The 21466-nt window shown below is 37.1% G+C and overlaps 2 protein-coding genes across 8 annotated transcripts in view; one reads left to right on the top strand and one right to left on the bottom strand.

The window, feature by feature from the left end:
• LOC106884485 (uncharacterized) overlaps positions 1 to 8001 on the top strand; it is a 99434-nt gene extending 91433 nt beyond the window's left edge. For 4 of the 6 annotated variants that reach the window (XM_014935894.3, XM_014935896.3, XM_089361251.1 and 1 more), the window contains exons 17-23: positions 192 to 278; positions 1411 to 1646; positions 2181 to 2265; positions 3177 to 3358; positions 4920 to 4992; positions 5827 to 6117; positions 7621 to 8001. In XM_014935894.3, coding sequence (XP_014791380.2) covers positions 192 to 278; positions 1411 to 1646; positions 2181 to 2265; positions 3177 to 3358; positions 4920 to 4992; positions 5827 to 6117; positions 7621 to 7764 — 1098 coding nt within the window. In that variant the 3' untranslated portion in view covers positions 7765 to 8001. The remainder of the gene's footprint in view (positions 1 to 191; positions 279 to 1410; positions 1647 to 2180; positions 2266 to 3176; positions 3359 to 4919; positions 4993 to 5826; positions 6118 to 7620) is intronic. The other 2 variants (XM_014935895.3, XM_089361250.1) reach the window with 1 other exon arrangement.
• A 5278-nt stretch (positions 8002 to 13279) lies between these two features.
• The window catches only part of LOC106884473 (uncharacterized), a 10776-nt gene continuing 2589 nt past the window's right edge, over positions 13280 to 21466 (bottom strand). The window contains exons 1-2 of one of the 2 annotated variants that reach the window (XM_014935875.3): positions 18822 to 19240; positions 13280 to 17463 (exon numbers count right to left, since the gene is read on the bottom strand). In XM_014935875.3, the coding sequence (XP_014791361.1) occupies positions 16513 to 17172 (660 nt within the window). In that variant the 5' untranslated portion in view covers positions 17173 to 17463; positions 18822 to 19240 and the 3' untranslated portion in view covers positions 13280 to 16512. Of the gene's footprint in view, positions 17464 to 18821; positions 19241 to 21466 lie in introns of those variants that run through there. The other variant, XM_089361249.1, reaches the window with a different exon arrangement.

Raw genomic sequence — 21466 nt, forward strand, 5'->3', positions numbered from 1 at the left:
AAGTATCCTCTCACTTTCATCTCCTCCGATTTACGATTATCTTTCAAACTCCGTTTTGAAGTCTCTCTCTTTGTATTTAACATAGTTTATACGGCATCTAATTCCCACACTTTACATTAATGGGATTTTTTTGCCAAGTTGTGTTTCATGAGACATATTCCCTGACCTTTGTTGTGTTACTTCATCTGCAGATATGGCAGCACTGTGATTGTATGGGTGTCAAAGGCAACGTGGCTAATTACCTGTGTGAAGTGTGTGACCCTCGTTATTATCCGAAGGTAAGATGGTTTCTCTTTCTCATTTGCATGTGCTATTAGGGAGCTTGATTAAATTTAAGGAGTTGGCAACAAAGTGAAAGGTAGATTGTACGATAGCTTGTGTGGGAGATGTGAATAAGGTGGAAAGAAATGAGGTGACCCTGGTCCGTTCGGTGTGAAATAGGAGCTGAGAGAAAAGTTAGGGATCAGGTTTACTGTAGAAGGGGGAAAAGACTGCTGCACCTGGTACAGACATGCAAGGTAGAGAAGGGACAACTGATCAGAATAGGAAGGAAGCTGTTCAAGAGAAAAACTGGTCTGAAGGGATGGAATCTCGTAAAAAAGAAGACAAAGGCAACTATGCCGTGGCCAACTGAGGCATAACTTGGGGACATGGTTGCAAAAGAGGGCTGTTATGGTGAGAGCACAGTATTAAATGTTTGTATCAGTAATATGGTGGTGACTTATCTCAATCACATGTAGAACGAGGGTGAGTGTATATATTTGAGTGAGGGATGGAGTGTGAGTGCAGAGTCAATGATGGAATTAAAGAAGTTATGTTGTGGAGTAAAGAGGGTTCTGCTGCTGTATCTGGCCAAATCACATTCTCTGTGAGTAAAGGTTAACGATGCTTAGGTGCAAGGATGAGGGTTAGTATTCACAGGTCTACAAATGTTCTAAATGTTTTAGTTAGTCCGACCTCTGAAGGAAGCAGGGTGAGGATGTTAACAAGAGATATAAGGGGGGGAGGGGTATTGTAGTGACGTAGATAGCTGTCAGTATGTGCACATCAGAGAATACTGTTGCAATATTCACAGAAGCAGTTCTTTAAAACAGCACCAGGTGTCACTTATGTGTTATAAATCTCAAGATTTGGTGATGGTGCCACATATAAAGCACCCTGTACCCTATGTTAAGTGGTTGGTGTTAGGAAGGGCATGCAGCTGTAGAATCCATGCCAAAACGGACAATGGGACCTGGTGTGGCTCTCCAGCCTTGCCAGCTCCTCTCGAACCATCCAACAGATGTTAAATGATGAGAGATATAACTGGTGATCTGGAGGGAGTTTTAATGTAAAATAGTGTGTGTGTGTGTGGGTATAGAAGGGAGATATTTACTTGTTACTTAATGAATTTTGTTGTAATGTTTGTAGGAAATTCTGATGGTACCTCAGCCAAGTGATGCTGCATCTGGCAACACTTATTATATGACACTGATGCGTGATGAGATGCAAATCCATGTTGGTGATTGTGCCTATGTAATGAGAGATAATCTGCTGAAAAGAAGTTCGGATGGAACACCTGTACGGACATCTTATCGTCTCCTGTCCAACATCAGTCCAGATAAGTTGGATATTTTCAGAGTAGAACGGCTGTGGAAAAATGCAAAGTAAGTGAATTTGGGGAAATGTCGTTGTTGATTAGCTGAGGTGAACCCTTGTTGGTAGATCTCAGATGTAAGACGTTCCAGTTGTGACTATCCTGTCATTTTAAGGGTTTGTAGAAATACATAAAGTAAGAAAAACATGTAACATTGTAAAAAAGATAAACCATTGTCTTGAATAAACGGAATTTCACTGTTGACAATTGTTTGAAATAGGCCAATATGAAAAGTCTTGTGAAAACCGGATGTAAATATAATCAAATACTTTGTTTGGAATGTCGCAAACTGTTAAATGATTTATTATTATTGTTATAATTAAGTCCTATTAATTAAATTATTAAAAATTTAATTGAAATCATGCTGAATTTGTAACTTAGCAACACTTTAATTAATATGATTTTTAGTTCTTACTTAGCATTTTCTGTGATGGCAATTTATTCCATAAATGTTTTAGTATTTTTTTGATATTTTTTTTCTCTTGTTATATAAACATGTGTCCATGTGAAATCCCCACATGAAGATGGTTGTTTCTGTTTGCAGGGATGAAAAGTTTGCCTATGGTCATCATTATGTACGACCACATGAGACATTCCATGAACCTTATCGGAAATTTTTTGCCAATGAGGTAATTATTGTTTTTTATTTCTTCATCTTCCAACTGATTCCACAAGAGATTTTATTGCTAATTGGAGACATTCATACATTTCATCAATCTGGCTGATATCTTTGAGAATGGCATGAAGATCACAGGATCAATCCTAGACCACATAAGTTAATGTTTTGATACCTTCCTGGAGGAGGTAACAAGGAACCTTTTCAATGTTCACTTGCTAGAAACACTACACTATCTGACCCTCTCAATAACAACTCTAGATTATTTACGGAGATTGTCTTGAAGCCCTCGTTAACCCCACTACTGTTCAGTAGTGGTAGTAATAATGATACTACTGCTACTACTACTACTACTACTACTAGTTTCTATATTCTGTTGAAGAGATTCTAGACCCGTGGTTCCCAAAAGTAGCCCCCAGGGCTTCATGCGGCCTTCAAGCATCCGTCTGACAGTCCTCAACAGTCTTCCCTCAATAAATATAATAAAATTTTCTCTAATTGACTTGTATTTTACTTTTTTGAGGTGTGGTCCCTTTAAAAAATCCTGGTTTTAGATCTAGCCCCCAGATATTTAAAAGTTTGAGAACCACTGTTCTGCACAGTAAAGCATTTTTGGGAGTTGGGGGAAGATTTTATGTTGGAGCTGATGGTTGGTGTTTCTTTTGAAGCAGAAATCACACTCAAAACTACCATTGTCATTTTTGTAGTTTGTATTTCTTTCATCTCTCCCCCCCCCCCCCCCCCCCTAAGTATTTTCTTATACTGATCTTTCATTTGTAACCCTCAAAGTTTCAGCCAATATTGGCATGTTGTGTACTAAAAGTTGGCACTAATGACCACCACATACTAAACCTATTTGTATCGGTGACGTTCAATCATTATTTGACCATTCTGTTAACCTTCCATTGTTATCCAACTTTACAGGTTTTCCGAATACCATTGTACGACATAATTCCATTAGAAGCCATTATTGGAACTTGTTGTGTGCTTGACCTCAACACCTACTGTAAAGGACGGCCAAAAGGACTGAAAGAACAAGATGTATATATTTGCGAAAGCAGAGTAGATAAAACTGCACATCATTTCTCAAAAATATCACGCACAAGGTAAAACATCTGAACCATTTTTTTATATGTTCTTCTCTTGTCTTTTTGTTTTATGACTCTTCTATTTTGTTGATGAATGCCATTGTTTTGGGGGTTGTTCAGTGTCAACCTGCTGTCCAGTTATCCACAATTCATAGCCAGAGATGTCACTCTTCATTGCAATGGCCCAATACATTGAACAGTGAATAGATACCATGAAGAGGTTTACAACTGTTATTTATTGTTACTTCAGTGTTCAGTATAGAGAGGAAGGGAAGATAAATGGTGGAACAAACATTACAGGAAGTTTCTATCACACACACACACACACGCACACAGAGCAACTTTTGTATTGTTGATATCATATTAACAAACATCTCTTGTAACTTGTATAGGGTTAATACGTTATAAACCACAAATTTCCCGGAACATGTGTAGGGGTTGGAGAAGATGAGTCAAATAAGTTTTGTTGGTTGTATAAGATTAATTAAATTGTATGAAAACTAAAGTCCTTACAGTAGAGGTGGATGACAACCAAGATGGTGGCAGTGCTACCCGCCAAGTAGCTGCTGCTGTTGTTGTTGTGTTTCCTGTCATTGTACATAGTTTTGATTGAGGCAGATTTCAAAGTTAAACAGAAAGTTCTCTCTTTAACAGTGTTGTAAGTAAATGTCTGCCTGTTATTAATATTCAGAGATAAACTTTAAACTTCAGTTTCTGCAATCCACAAACAGCAAAAAAAACAAAAAGACCAAGTCAGAAACCTTGGGCTGAATTCTAATCAAAGACTCTTCATTGATTTCAACCCAGCAAACTAACCTGTCCTTAGTGTTCCTGCTGGTGCAAACACTTTGCCCATTGGCTACCCTTACTTTCAGTATAGTCTTTCACTCTATTTACCCCATCTTCTAGGCACTGCACCCACCACCCTGCACCCACCACCCTACATTTCTCACTCTATCAACTACCAATATCGTTCTTATGGTTGTTAACTTTAATGTTGGTGTGTTTCCAATAGAACTATATCAAGCAGGAATTGCTTTCCCAAGTGAACTCTCTTGTCTGCCTGGTCAAAGTGGCAATATTGTTTCAGCCACTGTCACAGAGAATTGCCTGCTTCTTACTCTCTTAACGTCTCATCTATTTGATTAAGATGTTGCCCCTCAGATTGTTTTAACCAGAGCAAGTTCCTCTGCTCACCCTCACCTACTTTAGAGGACCTCAGACTTTGATTATGTCACTGAAAATCTTTTCTCCTGCTACACAAAAACCTTGCTCTTCTAACTCTCCACATTCCAACACAATACATAAAACTCACCACTCCTTATTCTGCAGGGATGCTGGCTGTCCTGGCTGGCTGAGACAGTGTTTGTAGATTTATTTACAACAGAGCTCTCAGTGTTTGTTTGTTGTTAAAATAACGTCCACAATAATTCACGCTTTCAATTCATCATGTGCTCTCTCTCTCTCTCTCTCTTTCTCTCTCCATCTCTTCACCTCAATCATTCAAACCAACAAGCTTGTTATCTCACTCTCTCCACTGCAAACATTCCTAATGCTTTTCTATTTTTTCATTGTCTAGATATCCAGTTCTTACGAAATCCTATTGCTTTGATAAATTTGAAAAGCGGTTGTTTCCCAAAAGAACCTACTCAGTAAGTAGAATCGATGTTTACGGCATTTCAGCTTCTTCACTGTCAATCTTGCGTTACATGCATGTTGTGTGTGTCTGTCTGTGTGTCTTGTGGGAAACAGCTTCTCTTTTAGGCATAAATTTTAATTCTTTTCATTTCGCCATCATTATGCTTATTTGGTATATAACATTAGGAAGAGTATCCAGCCATACAAACCCTCATCCAAAACAAACTTTGGAGCTTGGCACTGTCCTCTGGCTCACCAGCTCTTGTCGAGCTATCCAACCCATGCAGCATGGAGAAGAGGCATTAAACAATGATGATCAGGATTTCTGTCAGATAAATGAGTGCTCAATACATGTTGTAGAGGATATGGGTTTTTTTTTGTTTTTTTTTTATCGAATCTGAAACTCAGAGTTTGTCTCACAATTGAAATTTCATGCCACTGAGACCTGTAGAACTTCAGGTAAGAACTGTTCTCACCTGAAAATTGCAATGGTGTGAAACCTGTTGCAAGAGACATTCTTAGTTTCAATTTAAAAAAACAAAAACTATATATATATATATATATATATATATGTATGTATGTATGTATGTATACACACCCTCACATAAATATATTTATTGATGTCAAATGAAAAGCCTGTTTGTCTCTCCCTCACACTCCCCCCCCCCTGTCACTACATCAACCATCACTCACCTCTCTCCTGCATTCAGTTAGCCCCTACCTGATCCCAATCATCTTGTTGCATATCCACATTTAGACATACCTTTACATTACAAATGCCTCTCCCTCTGACATCAACATAGCCTAGCAGTGAGCTTATCGAATGTGGTTTTGCTTTGGCCGTTTAGCCCCATGAAGTCCCAGAGACCTACAAACGGCGTGGTCCTGGTGAACGGCACTCCCACTCAAATGATGACCTGCACAGCAGCAACAGCAACAACACTAAACAGTGTAACAAGAAGAGTTCAGACTCAGCTGGAAAGTCTTCAGCAGCAGCCACACAGCAGCAGCAGCAGCAGCAGCAGCCGCAGCAGCAGCAGCAGCAGCAGAAGACAGCAGAGACCAATCCTGGCAAGACAGGAGTAGCGACCAGTGATTCAGAGGAGGATTTACCACTGGTCCACGTCAAACAACAGAAGGTAAACACATTCAATTCTGGTTTGTCCCTCTCTCTTCTCTCTCTCTCTTTCTTTCTTTCTCTCTTTCTCTCTCTCTCCTCCCCTTCTCTGGTAAGTAATAATTGCTATTTTATTCATTTGGGAGCTTTATAGAAGATAAATACAAGCAGGTATTGGTGTTTGTGTTTATTATGTTGATAAAGCCAGGTGTGTCTTGTGGCACCACAGACAAATGCTATTACCAAATACCGTTCCAGGTTCACAAAGAAATTAGGGATGGTAGGGTGGGAGGGCGTTACTAAAGCAATTTTGGAAATCATTCAAGATATTTCAGAAGGAAATTGGAGATTCTTTCAGAGCAAAACTATGGAAAACCTTTGGAATAAATTCAGGTTTCAGTTTCTTAAGAATTTTGAGGGATTTGAAGAACTTCTTAAAATTGATTGAAATGAAACAGAGGTGGTCACTGATGTTGCTAATTAGTTGATTGTTTATATTTCTAATTAATTAATTGATTCTATGAATGACATCAACAATCAGTTTCAATCTCACGACCAAAAACTCATTAAAACAGAAACTAGAGTAGAAATAGAGAATAAAAAAAAATACATGTAAAATGTGATAAAGTTTGTAACAATGAAAATTCTTGTTTCTTTCTCTTGAGCCAGACTCTTTATTTATATTTGCTCCAGTTCGCTCAGTTAGCAAAAATGAGTTCTACCTGTATTTGAAAGGGTTCAGCCTTGTCACATTTAGTGTGTCACGCTGGATCACCCTCAGAACTACGTTAAAGATTCACGTGTCTGTGGAGCACTCAGCCACTTGCATGTTAATTTCATGACCAGGCTGTTCTGTTGGTTGGATCTACTGGAACAGTTGTCACTTCAATCAACAAAGTTCCAGTTATAAAAGACTTTCCATCTAGAAAAAGTAAAAAAAAAAAAGTCACTGCCAATCTAAAGGATTCCCACATTTGATTGTGTGAACTTTATGAAGGAAAAAGGTTTCCTTCTACTTGGAATGATCAAAGACAAGCAACACAAAAGAAAACGAGTGACATTCCATTGGTTCTCATTTGTAAAATGATTTATTTTTTATGTTGGTGTGTGAAATTATTGATTAGGGTTATTTTAGAAAAATTACTATTTTTAAATCTCACAAGAGATATTCAGCAACAGTTGTTTGGAGTAAAGATTGTTTGCCAACGTAACATGGCAGTCCTGGTTTAGGACGAATGTTGCTGTAATTTATCCCCAGGAGACATCATTTCCAGCTGGCTATACAACACGGATCGTGTCATATAAGGACACAGATTGTGTCATATAGCCAGCAGGAGATGATGGCTCCTCAGCCTAAATTACAGCAACATTCATCCTAAACCAGGACTGCCATGTTATGTTGGCAAACAATCCTTATTATAGGGTAAGTTTTTTTTCTCGTGTGAGCACCAAATGTTGTTGCATTTACTAAACAGCAGCGACAATGTTTTTTGAAGTGAACTAAATTATTGTTTATTTGTTTCAGCGTAAACAGAAAAGAGAATATCTTGACAAAATATTGCAAAAACTTTTGGCAAATATCCCTGGCAAACAGAAAGTAGATGTAACATATTTACTGGAAGAAGGAGCGGGCAAACGACCTCGCAAGAAACCGCAGTTCAACTTCTGAATGTCCTCAAGACTGGCCTTGTTTCTGTCAATGAATTTACTTTGAATGAGGTTTGTGTCCAAACAGCACCTTGTTTCTGTGGCAAATGGCTTTTCCACATTTGTCAATAGATCCCTCGTATCAATGGTGATCTGCATTTGAAACCAGAATACAGAGTGCAATCTTGCAGAAGGAGAAGAAACAGAGGAAGAAGAAGAAGAAAAAAATAATATATAAATATAATGAAAGAAAAAGAAACCTTTTTTTTTTTTTCGTTTTGCTCTGCCAACATTTTGGAGGAATGGATTGAAAAATGGGGAGAAAAAAAAAAAAAGGAAGTGAAAAAGAAAAAAAGAAGCAGCAAGTGAGCAGCTTAGAGTGATTTTGACTTTTTACTTAACTGTTCAGCTTGTACTGCTGTTGTTGTTGTTGTTTGTTGTTGACAGTTTGTTAATAAATAAGTAAAATCCAAAAATACAGGCAATACACACACGCACACACAGCTACATACATATATCAATATATATATATGTATATATATATATTCACACACACACAGACACATACACACGCACACACACACATACCCTGGGTCTCGTCAAGGAACTGTGTCACACTCACTACCACCACCACCACCACCACCACCACTCACTCACTCACGCATGCTGTAACATCTGACAGCCCGGTGACGAGAGGAGAGGAAAGCTAAGCCTCAGCCAAGCAAACAATCCCCTTTTCTTCTCCTCGTACATCATCATTATCATCATCACCACCACACAGTCCGAATGTGCGAGGAAAAGAAGCCGGGGAGGAGAAACATCCAAGTTGAACCGATTCTCTCTCCTTGTAAAACACGGCCACAGTCCAAGCAGAGAGGGGAGATAATTCATTCGCTTCTCTACATCTCGACGTCAAGGGAGGTAATTTAGTTCTCTTGTGAAAAAGAAAAAAAATCTATAAATATATATTAACACGATTTATGAACAAATTTACATATAAAATTCCGACCCTCCCCCACTCTTTTTTTTAATTCGACTACTATTTTGTTGATGTTTTTCATTTGTTTTTGCCATATTTGGTAGTCACGCTATTGTCATTACAGTTTTATTTTTTAACTTTTTTTTTTTAAGCGAAGGAAGAAAATTGTAATAAAAACGCAAAGAAACTAAAATTATTATTATTATTATTATTAAAATCGAATTGGAAAAGAAGAAAGAAGATATACAAACAAATACACACATACGCCATAACTCAGTTTATCAAAAGTCATGGAAGCAATTTATTGTGTGACTCTCATATATATATATATATATATATACATGTATATATATATATGTATATATATATATATATGTATATATATATATATATATATATATATATATATATTCATACACTCTCATTTATTTGTATATTAGCATCAGTCAATATGTAAATATCTAATGGCTGTTTGTCATGTGTGGAAAACAAAAAAAAAAAAGATTTTCAACTCAGTATGTAACATTTCCTGTCAACACTCTTCCTCTATACACTCTCGCTCCTCTTACACATACACCACACACACTCTCTCTCTTTCTCTCCTTCATCACTCTCTCTTTTTCTCTCTCTCGCTCTGTTTACCTTCCACTCCAGTCTAAATCCTCCCCCTGCTCCACCTTTTATTCCAGCCTTAGCAACCAAGAAAGATTCCTATCTGGTTGCTAATTATAATAATAATAATAACTCTGGTCAGTTTAATCTCATCTGGCGCTACTGAGCAAGACGTTGTTAGGTCCACATCTGTATGATAAATTCGATTGTCCATAACTTGATTTCTGAAATAAATGAATGATCAGTATTTCTGGAAACATCTAAACTGCTGTAATTTTCTTTTTTTATTTGTCACAAATGCTGTTAATATTTAAAAATGTTCTCTAATTCACACAGGCTCATATGTACATTATTTTCAGATCACTCCCCCCCCCCCCCGTTTCATGTATGTCTTCCCCCCCCCCGTCACTTCATCGTTTGCGGTGCCACCTTGAGAACAACCTCACCACTAATTATCTCTTCACAGCTACAACATATGTTGCCATGTATCTCCCCTATAACAAAAACCTGCTCTGCTCCATCCCCCTCCCATGGAGAAGTGGATGTTGCTCATTTCACACACACATGTAGCTTGTTGTTTAATCTCAATTTTCCCTCCATCCTGCAACTTTATCAACACAATCTCATCATCCTCATCATCGTCGTCGTTTAACATCCTCTTTCTGACCTGTACCAGGCTCCAGTTTGATCTGGCAAAGTTTCTACAGCTGGATGCCCCTCCTAGCGCTAACCACTCTGAGAGTGTAGTGGGTGTTTTTCACCTTAACTCATATAGTTCCTGGTGGCTGGGGTTAACACCTTCAATGTTGATAATAGTAACAATGCTGAATCATTGGCAACTGAGTGAATAAATACCAAACCTAGAAATATCTAATCATGTGTGAGCACTTTCCAGTCATCATCAAGCAATCACATAAACTTCCTTATTTTCCACAGTTGTAGAAGTCAAAGTAAATCACTTCTGGAAATCTCTTCCTTTCAGTTTAAAAGGTTTATGGTTGCCATCATCAGAATCAGCAAGGGAGATCTAGAGACATTGTGGAGTGCAAGAGGTAAGATGGAAGAGAACCTCAGCCAAACTCACAAGTAAAGAACAGTAGTACAGCAGTACAAATTCTTTTGAGGTGAGCAACAGCAATAGGGTCTCTGGAGCGGCATATTGTTAGCTGAGAAATAAAGCAATTTAGGGAGTTAAAAAGTGTGAGAGGATTGTTCAGCTTAGACTTGTTTTCGGCAGCTCAATAGTGACATTTATCTCTGCAAAAGTGCCATAGTTAGGGTTGTCATGTGCTAAGAAGACCCAGTTTCAAGAATCCTGCTGCAGACTCCAATGATACCAACTTCATTCTCACAACAAGCAATTTTATTGGCTATATTAAAACTAAACCATAAGCATTTGTAAGGGTTTTAGGGCAACTGATATCTAGGACAACTCATAACAGGTATAAAGTGATAAAGATTTAATTTGTGTGTGTGCAGTTATTTTATTGATTTTTCTTTCAAAATTAAATCTTTATCACTTTATACCTGTTATGAGTTGTCCTAAATGTCAATTGTCCAGGTATGAGTTGTCCTGGCACGATTTTGCCAAAAGCAGAAATTTCTACAAATATGTTATTGCCAAAAAACGGTGATTTAGCTGCTATTTCTAGCAGAAATTTCCCCAAATATGATTTTGTCAAAAGCAGAAATTTCACCAAATATGATTTTGCCAAAAACGGTGATTTAGCTGCTATTTCTAGCAGAAATTTCTCCAAATATGATTTTGCCAAAAACGGTGATTTAGCTGCAGTAAAAGCTAAGAACACATGCAGAAAAAGCTAAAACACCTGCAGGAAAGCTAAGAACACCTGCAGAAAAAAGCTAAGAACACCTGCAGAAAAAGCTAAAACATGATATTGCCAAAAGCAGAAATTTCACCAATTTTGCCAAAAACGGCGATTTAGCTTCTATTTCTAGCAGAAATTTCGCCAAATATTTTATCAAAGGCAGGAATTTCTCCAACTATGATTTTGCCAAAAACGGTGATTTAGCTGCTATTTCTAGCAGAAATTTCGCCAAATATGATTTTGCCAAAAGCAGAAATTTCTACAAATATGTTATTGCCAAAAACGGTGATTTAGCTGCTATTTCTAGCAGAAATTTCCCCAAATATCATTTTGTCAAAAGCAGAAATTTCACCAAATATGATTTTGCCAAAAACGGTGATTTAGCTGCTATAGCAAAATTTAGTCATCACTAAGTGTGCTACAATCACAAATTTTGCTAGAAATAAGAGTTAAACCACTTCGTATAAGCAAAATTTAGTCGTCACTAAGTGTGCTACAATCACAAATTTTGCTAGAAATAAGAGTTAAACCACTTCGTATAAGCAAAATTTAGTCGTCACTAATTGTGCTACAATCACAAATTTTGCTAGAAATAAGAGTTAAACCACTTCGTATAAGCAAAATTTAGTCGTCACTAATTGTGCTACAATCACAAATTTTGCTAGAAATAAGAGTTAAACCACTTCGTATAAGCAAAATTTAGTCGTCACTAATTGTGCTACAAGCGCCAAATTTTGCTAGAAATAAGAGTTAAACCACTTATAGCTACATAAGAACACACACACATATATAACCTGGCCAATGTGAAATATTACCTTTTTTGGAAACAGATAAGGGTTGTTGTGAGGAAGAGTATCCAGCAATAGAAAATCTGCTTCAATAAATTCCATTCGATTGATGCAAGCATAGAAAAGTGAATGTTAAGATGATGATGATCATCATCATCATCTGTTTTCCATGCTGGTATGGATTGGACAGTTTGATCAAAGCTGACAAACTGGACAACTGCACTAGGTTCCAGTTTGATTTGGCTTGGTTTCTACAGCTGGATACTTTTCCTAACATGCCAACCACTGCATGAACACTTTTACATGGCACTTTCACATGATTCTTGCAGGCCAGTTTTGTATATTCCAAGTTAGGATTTCTGCAGAAGCAATACGCATGCACCGGGTGACTTGGAATCGTTCTCCTGCCTGATGGAACAATTATATCATCAGTCATGGCATTCTACCGTTGTGGTGATGACGAACGGAGATTCGGCTTTGTCTTGGCTCACATATCTATTATTAAATACACACAACTAGATTCATTTCCTATTCTATTTATTAGTTTTGTTTTAAACCAAATTTATAGAAATCACTGTTTCAGTTCTGTTGATCTTGGTTTAGTTTATTTTGATTAAAAAATTAATCAAAACCACATGGTTCCAGGTTCAGTCCCACTTTGTAACATCTTAAGCAAGTGCTTCCTTCCATAGTCAAAGGTTGATCAAAGCATTGTGAGTGGATTTTGTAGGTGGAAACTGAAAGAAGCAAGTCACATACAGTAAGCCCTTGATTACTGCAGGTGTTAAATTCCAAAATCCCCCACGATATGTGAAAATCCACAAAGTAGAAACCGTACTGTATATATTTTTGTAAATTATTTTTACAAATTGTATTCATTTGTTTTATTATAAATGCAAAACACGACAGAGGAATTGATGTAAGCTTAAGTAATCAGCTGCGATAGGTGAACCATGATATAGTGAGGGATTACTGTACATATATATATATATATATATATATATATATTTATATATATATATATATATATATATATATATATATATATATATATATATATATTTATTTATATATATAATCGTGCATACATGTATGTTTGTGTCTGTTTGTCCCCCACTACTGCTTGACAACCAGTGTTGTGTTTATGGCCCTGTAGCTTAGCAGTTCAGTAAAAGAGATCGATAGAATAAGTATCTGGTTTTTTAAAAAAATACCAAAATCGATTAAAATTCTTCAAGGTGGTGCCCCAGCATGGCCATAGTCTAATGACTGAAACAAGTAAAAGATAGAAGATAAATAAAAAATATAATAAATTTAAAGAAATAATAATATAATTTTATGAAATTTAATGAGACATTGCACCAGTTCTTTTGCCATTTTCTGCAGAGTCAGACCTTTTTATGTAATTTTGTCTTAACATTCATGAACCAATTGAAAAGAATTCTACAACAAAGTCTGGAACTTCAATTTGGGACATCCAATAGGTGTTAGGCTATTCCTTTCTTTCACCATGGTGGGTTATATTTACAGCTGTTCAAAGTAAACAGTGTAATTAGTGTTTTGAATTCTTGCACAAAGTTCTATTACAAAAGAGTTTCTTTTTTCATGGTTTTAAAAGGTTGCCTTCCTTAAACTGTAAACAAGGAGTTTTAGTCTCACAACAGAATATATTACGAATAAGTTTGATATAGATTCCTCATTTATTTCTCAGTGCACACAAAGTATAACAAACTTTAGCAGAGATTAAAATAAATAAATCATCATCGTCATCATTTAACATCCGCTTTCCATGCTGGTATGGGTTGGACGGTTTGACTGAGGACTGGTGAGCCAGAAGGCTGTACCAGGCTCAGTCTGTTCTGGCAAAGTTTCTACAGCTGGATGCCCTTCCTAACGCCAACCACTCCGAGAGTGTAGTGGGTGCTTTTACATGCCACTGGCACAAGGGCCAGTCAGGTGGTTCTAGCAACGACCATGCTCAAAAGTTGTTTTTTAATGAGTGAATGAATGTAAGTTGATTGCAGTTTACTGATTCAAAGGGAATCTTAGACTCACAGGTTGCATGGCAAATTAACAAGTGTTACTGCCATAGAAAAAAAAAACCCCAGCTGAAGAAACCATGCCAAAGCGGAAACTGAAGCACAATGCAATCTTTGGATGCTGTCAAAATCTGTGACCCATGCAAACATGCAAAATGAACGTTAAAAGATGAAGATGTGTGTGTGTTTAGGTATGGTTGTGTGGTAAGAAGCTTGCTTCCCAGCTACATGGTTCCGAGTTCAGTCCCACTGCATTGCCATGTGTGTGCTTGTTCCCCACCCCACCACTGCTTGACAACTGGTGTTGGTGTGTTTACATCCCTGTAACTTAGTGGTTTGGCAAAAATTACCAATAGAATATTACCAGGCTTAAAAAAAAATGTACAGGGGTTGATTTATTCAACTAAAAATTCATCAAGGCAGTGCCCCGGCATGGCTGCAGCCTAATGACTGAAACAAGTAAAGGATAAAATATATATATATATATGGCCTCTTGGAGCTAATTCACGGTAGCATTCGTCCTAATTTTGGGACTGCCATGTTGGCTTGGCGATAACTATTAATTTCCAGTACTGCTGCCGTAGTCTCCTTTAGAGAGACTTAGAAATATTAATAACTCTATTTACATATATATATATATATAAATATATTTTTTTTCCCTCTCACTCTCTGGGAGAGAGGCACAAGCACATACACAGACATATACACACACGGCAGTAACTTCCGCCTACCAAATTCAATCACAAAGCTTCGGTCGGCTCAGGGCTATAGCAGAAGACACTTGCCCAAGGTGCCACGCGGTGGGACTGAACCTGAAACCATGTAGCTGGGAAGCAAGCTTCCTAAGCACCAAAAAATTTGATATCATTTCGCAATCTAATAACTTTGCCAGTTCTCATTCAAATGACTTCAAATGACTTCTTACAAAAATCCAGAGCTGATGCAAGGGAGATAACAATTAAGATGCGTTACCTCTTGTAAGCTCTATATTTATTTTGAAATCCCATTTACACTTGTGTAACCTTGTGTATTCTCATTCAAAATGGAAACAAGTACCAACACTTCCATGTGGCATGCTTGAATAATTGTGAAGCTCTCTCCTCATGAAACCATTGGTTGCCTTCTTAACTCACAAATAAAGAATATTCTCATTGTTCAGTTTTAGAATTTAGATGAAGTTGCGGCTGTGTGTTAAGAAATTTTTTTCCAAATCACAAAATCTTAGTCTCAGAGTCACTGCATGCACCTTGGGCAAGTGTCTTCTACTATAGCCCTGGGCCAAACCAAATCCTTGTGAGAGGATTTAGTAGATGAAAACTAAAAGAAGCCCATCATATGTATATACATTAATGTGTACATGTCTTTGTGTCAGTGTTTGTCCTCCACCACAAATTGACAACTATTGTTGGTGTGCTTATATCCCTGTAACTTAGCGGTTTGGCAATAGAGACTGACAGAATAAGTGCCAGACTTAAAAGGAAATAAGTAAGGGGTTAATTAATTTGACTAAAATTCCTCAAAATAGTCTAAGGGTATCCGGACAACTGACAAGAGACAGACAATTGCAATCTCTTTCATTAAATCTTGCTATTTTTTCCCTTTTAGGTGAAGGTTGATGTCCTGCCAGCATCTGGTTGATGGTTGTGTCGTTAAGTGCTTTTTCCATTTTCAATACCTGAAGAAAACACCAGATATTTGGATGACTTGATGTTATATTCGCCTGTAAATGGTTATGCCATACCTCCAAGGAATTAATTTTTCGTGGCAAATCATTGCATCCATGGCCATATATGTTCTACATACAAATAAGAAAGAGTGGGCTGCCTCTGTTACACCGTCCTATTCTACCGATATAAGCATCTTCATAGTAATCAATTACTGGATCTGCTTCATGACACAAATTTTCTTGTAATTGCTCAAATGCTGTTACAACACTGTCTGCTGGCACAAAAGCCAAGGCCTTTTGGCACCTGGTGGTTCTTTACTTCAGCAAACTGAGGAAAAATACAATTTTTGAGTACAGGAAGATTCACCGAAATCACAGATAAAGTGAAAGTGTCTGTCGGGCAATTGCTTGTCGGGTCGTCAGTAGCTTCACTACCGGTGTTATCTGCATGCAGTCCACCCTAAAAGCATGTCCAGGTTCCTGAACATCTTGACATGTTATATGATATTTGTAAACAAAAGGCTCATTTCAATGTCATTTGCTTCCACTTCTACATGTTATCAATGTTGGACCTTTTGTCGTTTGATAGACTGGGAGGAAATTACAAAACTTGGAAACAGGTAGAGATTGGTGGCAGGAAAGGCATCCAACTGCCGAAAACTCTGCCCAAATACTCTTGTCTGATCCTTGCAAGCATGGAAAAATAAACATTAAACCAACAATGACAATGAGGAATGTGTGTGACCATTCTAGTTATGTAGACATGGTTTAACAAAGATTATATTCCAGTTCTGTGATTTTTGATTAATTTGGGTTTGTCTGTGATTTGAAGTGCTACTATGACAGAATTACCATTTTTAACCTGTGTGAACCCGTCTGTGAGAAGTTAAACCCCCAGTTTGAGTAAAAGATACACCACAGATATCACAATGGTAAGGTTTCTCCCCAGTATGAATACGTTTATGGACAAGCATACTACTTTTGTTTACAAATGTTTTGCCACAGACATCGCAAGGGTAGGGCTTCTGACCTGTATGAATTCGTTTGTGAACGAGCATACCACTTTTGTTTGAGAACGTCTTGCCACAGACGTCACAGGGGTAAGGTTTCTCACCTGTATGAATACGTTTGTGCTGGAGCATACCACCTTTCTGTGAAAATGATTTGCCACAAATATCACAAGAGAAGGGTTTTTCACCTGTATGACTGCGTGTGTGTACAATCATACCACCTTTCTGGGAGAATGTTTTGCCACAGATATCACAGTGGTATGGTTTCTCATCTACATGACTATGTTTATGTCCAAGCATACCATCTTTGTTTGAGAACGTCTTACCAGAAATATCACAGGAAGAGCTCTGTGAATTTGTGTTTTTTAACTTACGTTCAGTGACATGACTAGATTTATCAACACAATTTAATTTCTTCCTTGTATTGATGCATCGTTCATCAGATAAACCAATATTCTCAGAGAGTTTTTCACCTTTAACTTGGCCCTCACACTGTTTATCTTCCATAATTCCTTTCTGACCAATATTTCAATTCCAAAACTCAAACACTACAAAATTATAATTAAAGTATAATTTTAAATTTCTCCAGTTTTAACCACCACCACTCAGCCAGCCAATATATTTCCAATCAATTAAACAATAGCTCTTAATTGTAAATCAAATATTTTCCAGTAATTGAACAAGAGTTACAGAAATATTGCCAAAATCATTCTTGATAATGTCCTTCTTTAGTTCTTAAAATTTCATATTTGTTTAAAGAATCTTGGAGCAGTTCTTGACTCAGATTCACCAGAAAACCTGGAAAAACAATAAAAAAAAAGACAACAGTGAAAAGATAAGAGAGACAGAGATATCAACATAGTGGAGGTTATTTAAGGGAAGGAACAATGAACGCTGGTGTTATATCTGATTTAAAGCTCAATTCAATCTGCTCCAATCATCTTCAGATAGTGAATTATATTTTCCTGAAACTATTTATTCTTATTGTTTATTTCCCATTATTAGTAATGCACTGACAAACCTCAAAATACTTTGACTTCAGTCTATAAACAACCATATCTTTTCTTGTTTCACAGTGTTCTATGACAATATAATATAGGAGAATTGTCTTCCACCAGTCATTTATGGACAAACTATAATTTTCGAACCTCCTGCATCATTGAAGTATTGGATGAAGTCTGAAAACGAATACTTGACTATTGTTCCAGCAGCTCAGTCTCGCCATCCCTTGCAACAACACCAATACTTAGTGTATAATTGAGGGAGTGCGCATGCGCTTACTAATTTACTCCTTTTACCCTCATTTCATTACTGTTATTAACTTCAATAAATTGTGTAGAACTGTGGTTCTTCTGAATTTTAATTCCAAATGAAATAGATTCGAATCGTGTCTGAATGAAGCAACGATCGCAACTAATGGTTGGTCGGCGATTCTATACCGAGACTAAAAGAATGAAGAATAGAAACACGAAATCATTGCATTTTCTGCCGAAATAATATCACCTCAACAATTACGTTAGCCTGTACATGCGTGGCTAGTAATGTTTTGAAAATATAAAATTAACAAAGATAATGTTTGGTGGAATACAGCTGAGACGTGAGAACAATGTCCTTGTCTAAGACAAGAAGTTTATTATTTGCTGTAATATTTTAATGCTTCCAGTTTACGGTGGTAAATGATCACCGAATGACAGGTATTGGGTGCACAGCGTATCTTAAGATAATCTTGACGGTCATTTTTGGAAACAAAACTGATTCGATGTTTAATTCCTTCATTATGTAAAACTTTATATTCCACACAGACAACGAATTCTCCAAAATCTTTACCAAAATTTTCTCATTAAATTTAATTCTCTCTCTCACTCACTCTCACAAACACGAGATACTCAACCAAATAGGAAAAAGACATCTGTTATGTCTACAATCATAGATACCCTGAAGAAGATGGAAAGACAAAATCTGGTCACCGGAATTAAGGGTACCTTAACACTATTAACCAACACCCAAACTTTTGACTAAACAATACAAAACAACGACAAAGATAAGAGGATATCGAGGTAAAAGTGGAGATATTTGCCCGTCCATTTCCACAGACATCAATCCAACATATGAAATAAGATGGATCTAACAGAATTAATAGACAGAATGGTACTTACATAAACAATGTGGAACCAATTTGAAAATATAAGAGGAGGAGGTGATGGTGCCCCACTGAAATGGTCAGAGGTGTCACAATTAATGTCCAATTATCTCAATTAACCAATGCCGTGTCTATTATTTCTATTAGTCACAGTTTCAATATTGACCAAACTCTCTCGTGCTAAACAACAACATTTACGGAGGAGCACCAAGAAGGAAACGGATTTTGGTGGACTGAGACACTGCAATTAACTGGAATGTCTCTCCATGAGGATGTGCCAACCTTCCTTACATCAACGCATGTCATAAAGAGCCGTAAATAAATATGCATCTCTCCTTAATTAGGTTTTAATGAATCTAAAGTTAATTAGTTTCCTTAATTCAAAAACGTAAACACTGACGACCGCCTACAACGGAACTAGAACTCTTTTATTACAACGGAAGCAGAACTCTTTAATTATTGACATAATTTATTCATCGTTAATTATTCATTTTGGGAGCATAAAAAAAAAAGAATTAATTAATTTTCAATAATCCAGTCTGTTTTTTTTTTTTTTTTCCCATCAGTTTCTGTCATTTAAACTGCGCCAATGCTCAATGGTTTCGTCGACCAAAATGATCCCAGTGTTGTTTTTATTAATATATTAATTTTACTATTTACGAAACTAAACACTAAAAAAACAAACAGAAATGAAAATAAAACTAAAAGAAAATCGGCAAATAAATAATGAAAATAGAGGTGCGGGTTAACCTCCAATGTTTGACCCGAGCAAAAAAATGGGGAACAAAAAGTGTAATAGGTGTAAAACAACATGTAGTTAACGAATATGGAAAAAAAAAAAATGCGCACTGGCGAACGGGAGTGGGTGGGGAGCGGAGTCGGAAAATTCACATCGGGAATGTTCCGAAGCCTCTCACCACTTCCCTGTTCGTCGGCGCAATTGTTTCTCTTCATATTCGTTTACTACACATTATTTTACACCAAGTACACTATGTTTTTTTCCAGTTTTTGTGATGGAGGGTGGGTGGAGTGCGGATTCAGATAATTCCCACGATCCAGTAACCCGACTCGACACCCGACCACAAAAAAAAAAAAGTGCAAGTATAAAATAATGTGGACGAAACGATTATAATAAAAAAAATTGTGCGCTGGCGAACGGGGTGGGGTGGGTGAGGACAGGACTTTGCAAATTCACACGATCTAACTTACAGGATCCGAAAACTCAACGTTAACACCCGGTCACAAAATTAAGTATAAAAAAATAGTGTTATAGGTGTAAAACAAAATGTAGTAAACGAATGTGAAAAAGAAAATGCGTGCTGGCGAAGAGTGTGGGGTAGGGAGAGGACTGGGAAAACCACTTGCCCAAAGTGCCATGCAGTGGGACTGAACCCGGAACCGTGTGGTTGGGAAGAATATACATTTTCTTGAGGGCAAAAAATCGGATCGTGTGAATTGTCCATGAATGGAAGAAAGGAAGCAGAAGAGAGGTTGGGAGGAGTATTTATGTAAATTCAGACCCGTGAATTATTTGGACATCACTACCTGTGCAACGAATATCAAAGTGAGCTTAACTTTGAGCAAACTTTTAAGTTTCTCATCGATAAGCTTGTCAAGAAGTAGCCATATATTTGTGTGTGTGTATACATACATATCAAAATAAGGATATCCAGAGGTAATGCAGTACGGTCGTTTCAAGAAACTCCATTTAATTGAACAATGCAATCATTACATCAATTTAAATGCAGAGCAATCCTCAGCTGCATAAAGACATAGAATTTAATTAAATTAAAACAGATGGACACAGTAGAATTTTACCTAAAATCTCCAAGAAGATAAGGAGATAGACAAAGAACATGCTGTCTTCACTTCAGCTTAGAAGCTACTAAGATATCAGGAAGAAAGACTTGTTACAAATTTTGCTAGTCACTGTTTTATGGGGTCAGTTTTAATTTATAGACTAGTTTATCAAATCTTTGTATATGTGAGGCTTGAAGTGAAGACAGCATGTTCTTTGTCTATCTTCTTACTTTCTTGGAGATTTTAGGTAAAATTCTACTAACGTGTCCATCTGTTTTAATTTAATTCTATGTCTTTATGCAGCTGAGGATTGCTCTGCATTTAAATTGATGTAATGATTGCATTGTTCAATTAAATAGAGTTGCTTGAAACGATTGTACTGCCTTACCTCTTTGCCAGATAAGAAAAAAATTGCCAGTGTTCTGTGTAGTGAGGACCAAAGACTTGAGGTATTTTGTGTTGCAAGACAGTGTGTGAGACAGAATCGTAATGTCATGGGAGAGAAATGTGTTCGCATGGATGATGGTACGCTTGCACTAAATGAGGCTGCAAAGAAAGAGGTCTGGAGATGCCACTACGATAGATTGCTTAATAAAGAGAATGAATGGGAGAAAGAGAGTCTGCTGAATGTCGACCCAACAGAGGGACCAGCTATCCGAGTTGACAGTACCATGGTAGATAAAGCAATTAAGAGTATGAAGACAGGGAAGGCCCCCAGCCCATCAGGAATCACTGCAGGGATGCTCAAAATATCTGGCAGTGCCGGCTATAGTCTAGTCATCCGTATTAACCAGGTGATACACGAAGGAGTCATACCCAATGACTGGTGTAGCAGCACCATAGTCAACTGCTACAAAGGTA

Source organism: Octopus bimaculoides, chromosome 12, assembly GCF_046866305.1.
Source record: "Octopus bimaculoides isolate indiv1 chromosome 12, ASM4686630v1, whole genome shotgun sequence".
NCBI classification, from domain to species: domain Eukaryota; kingdom Metazoa; phylum Mollusca; class Cephalopoda; order Octopoda; family Octopodidae; genus Octopus; species Octopus bimaculoides.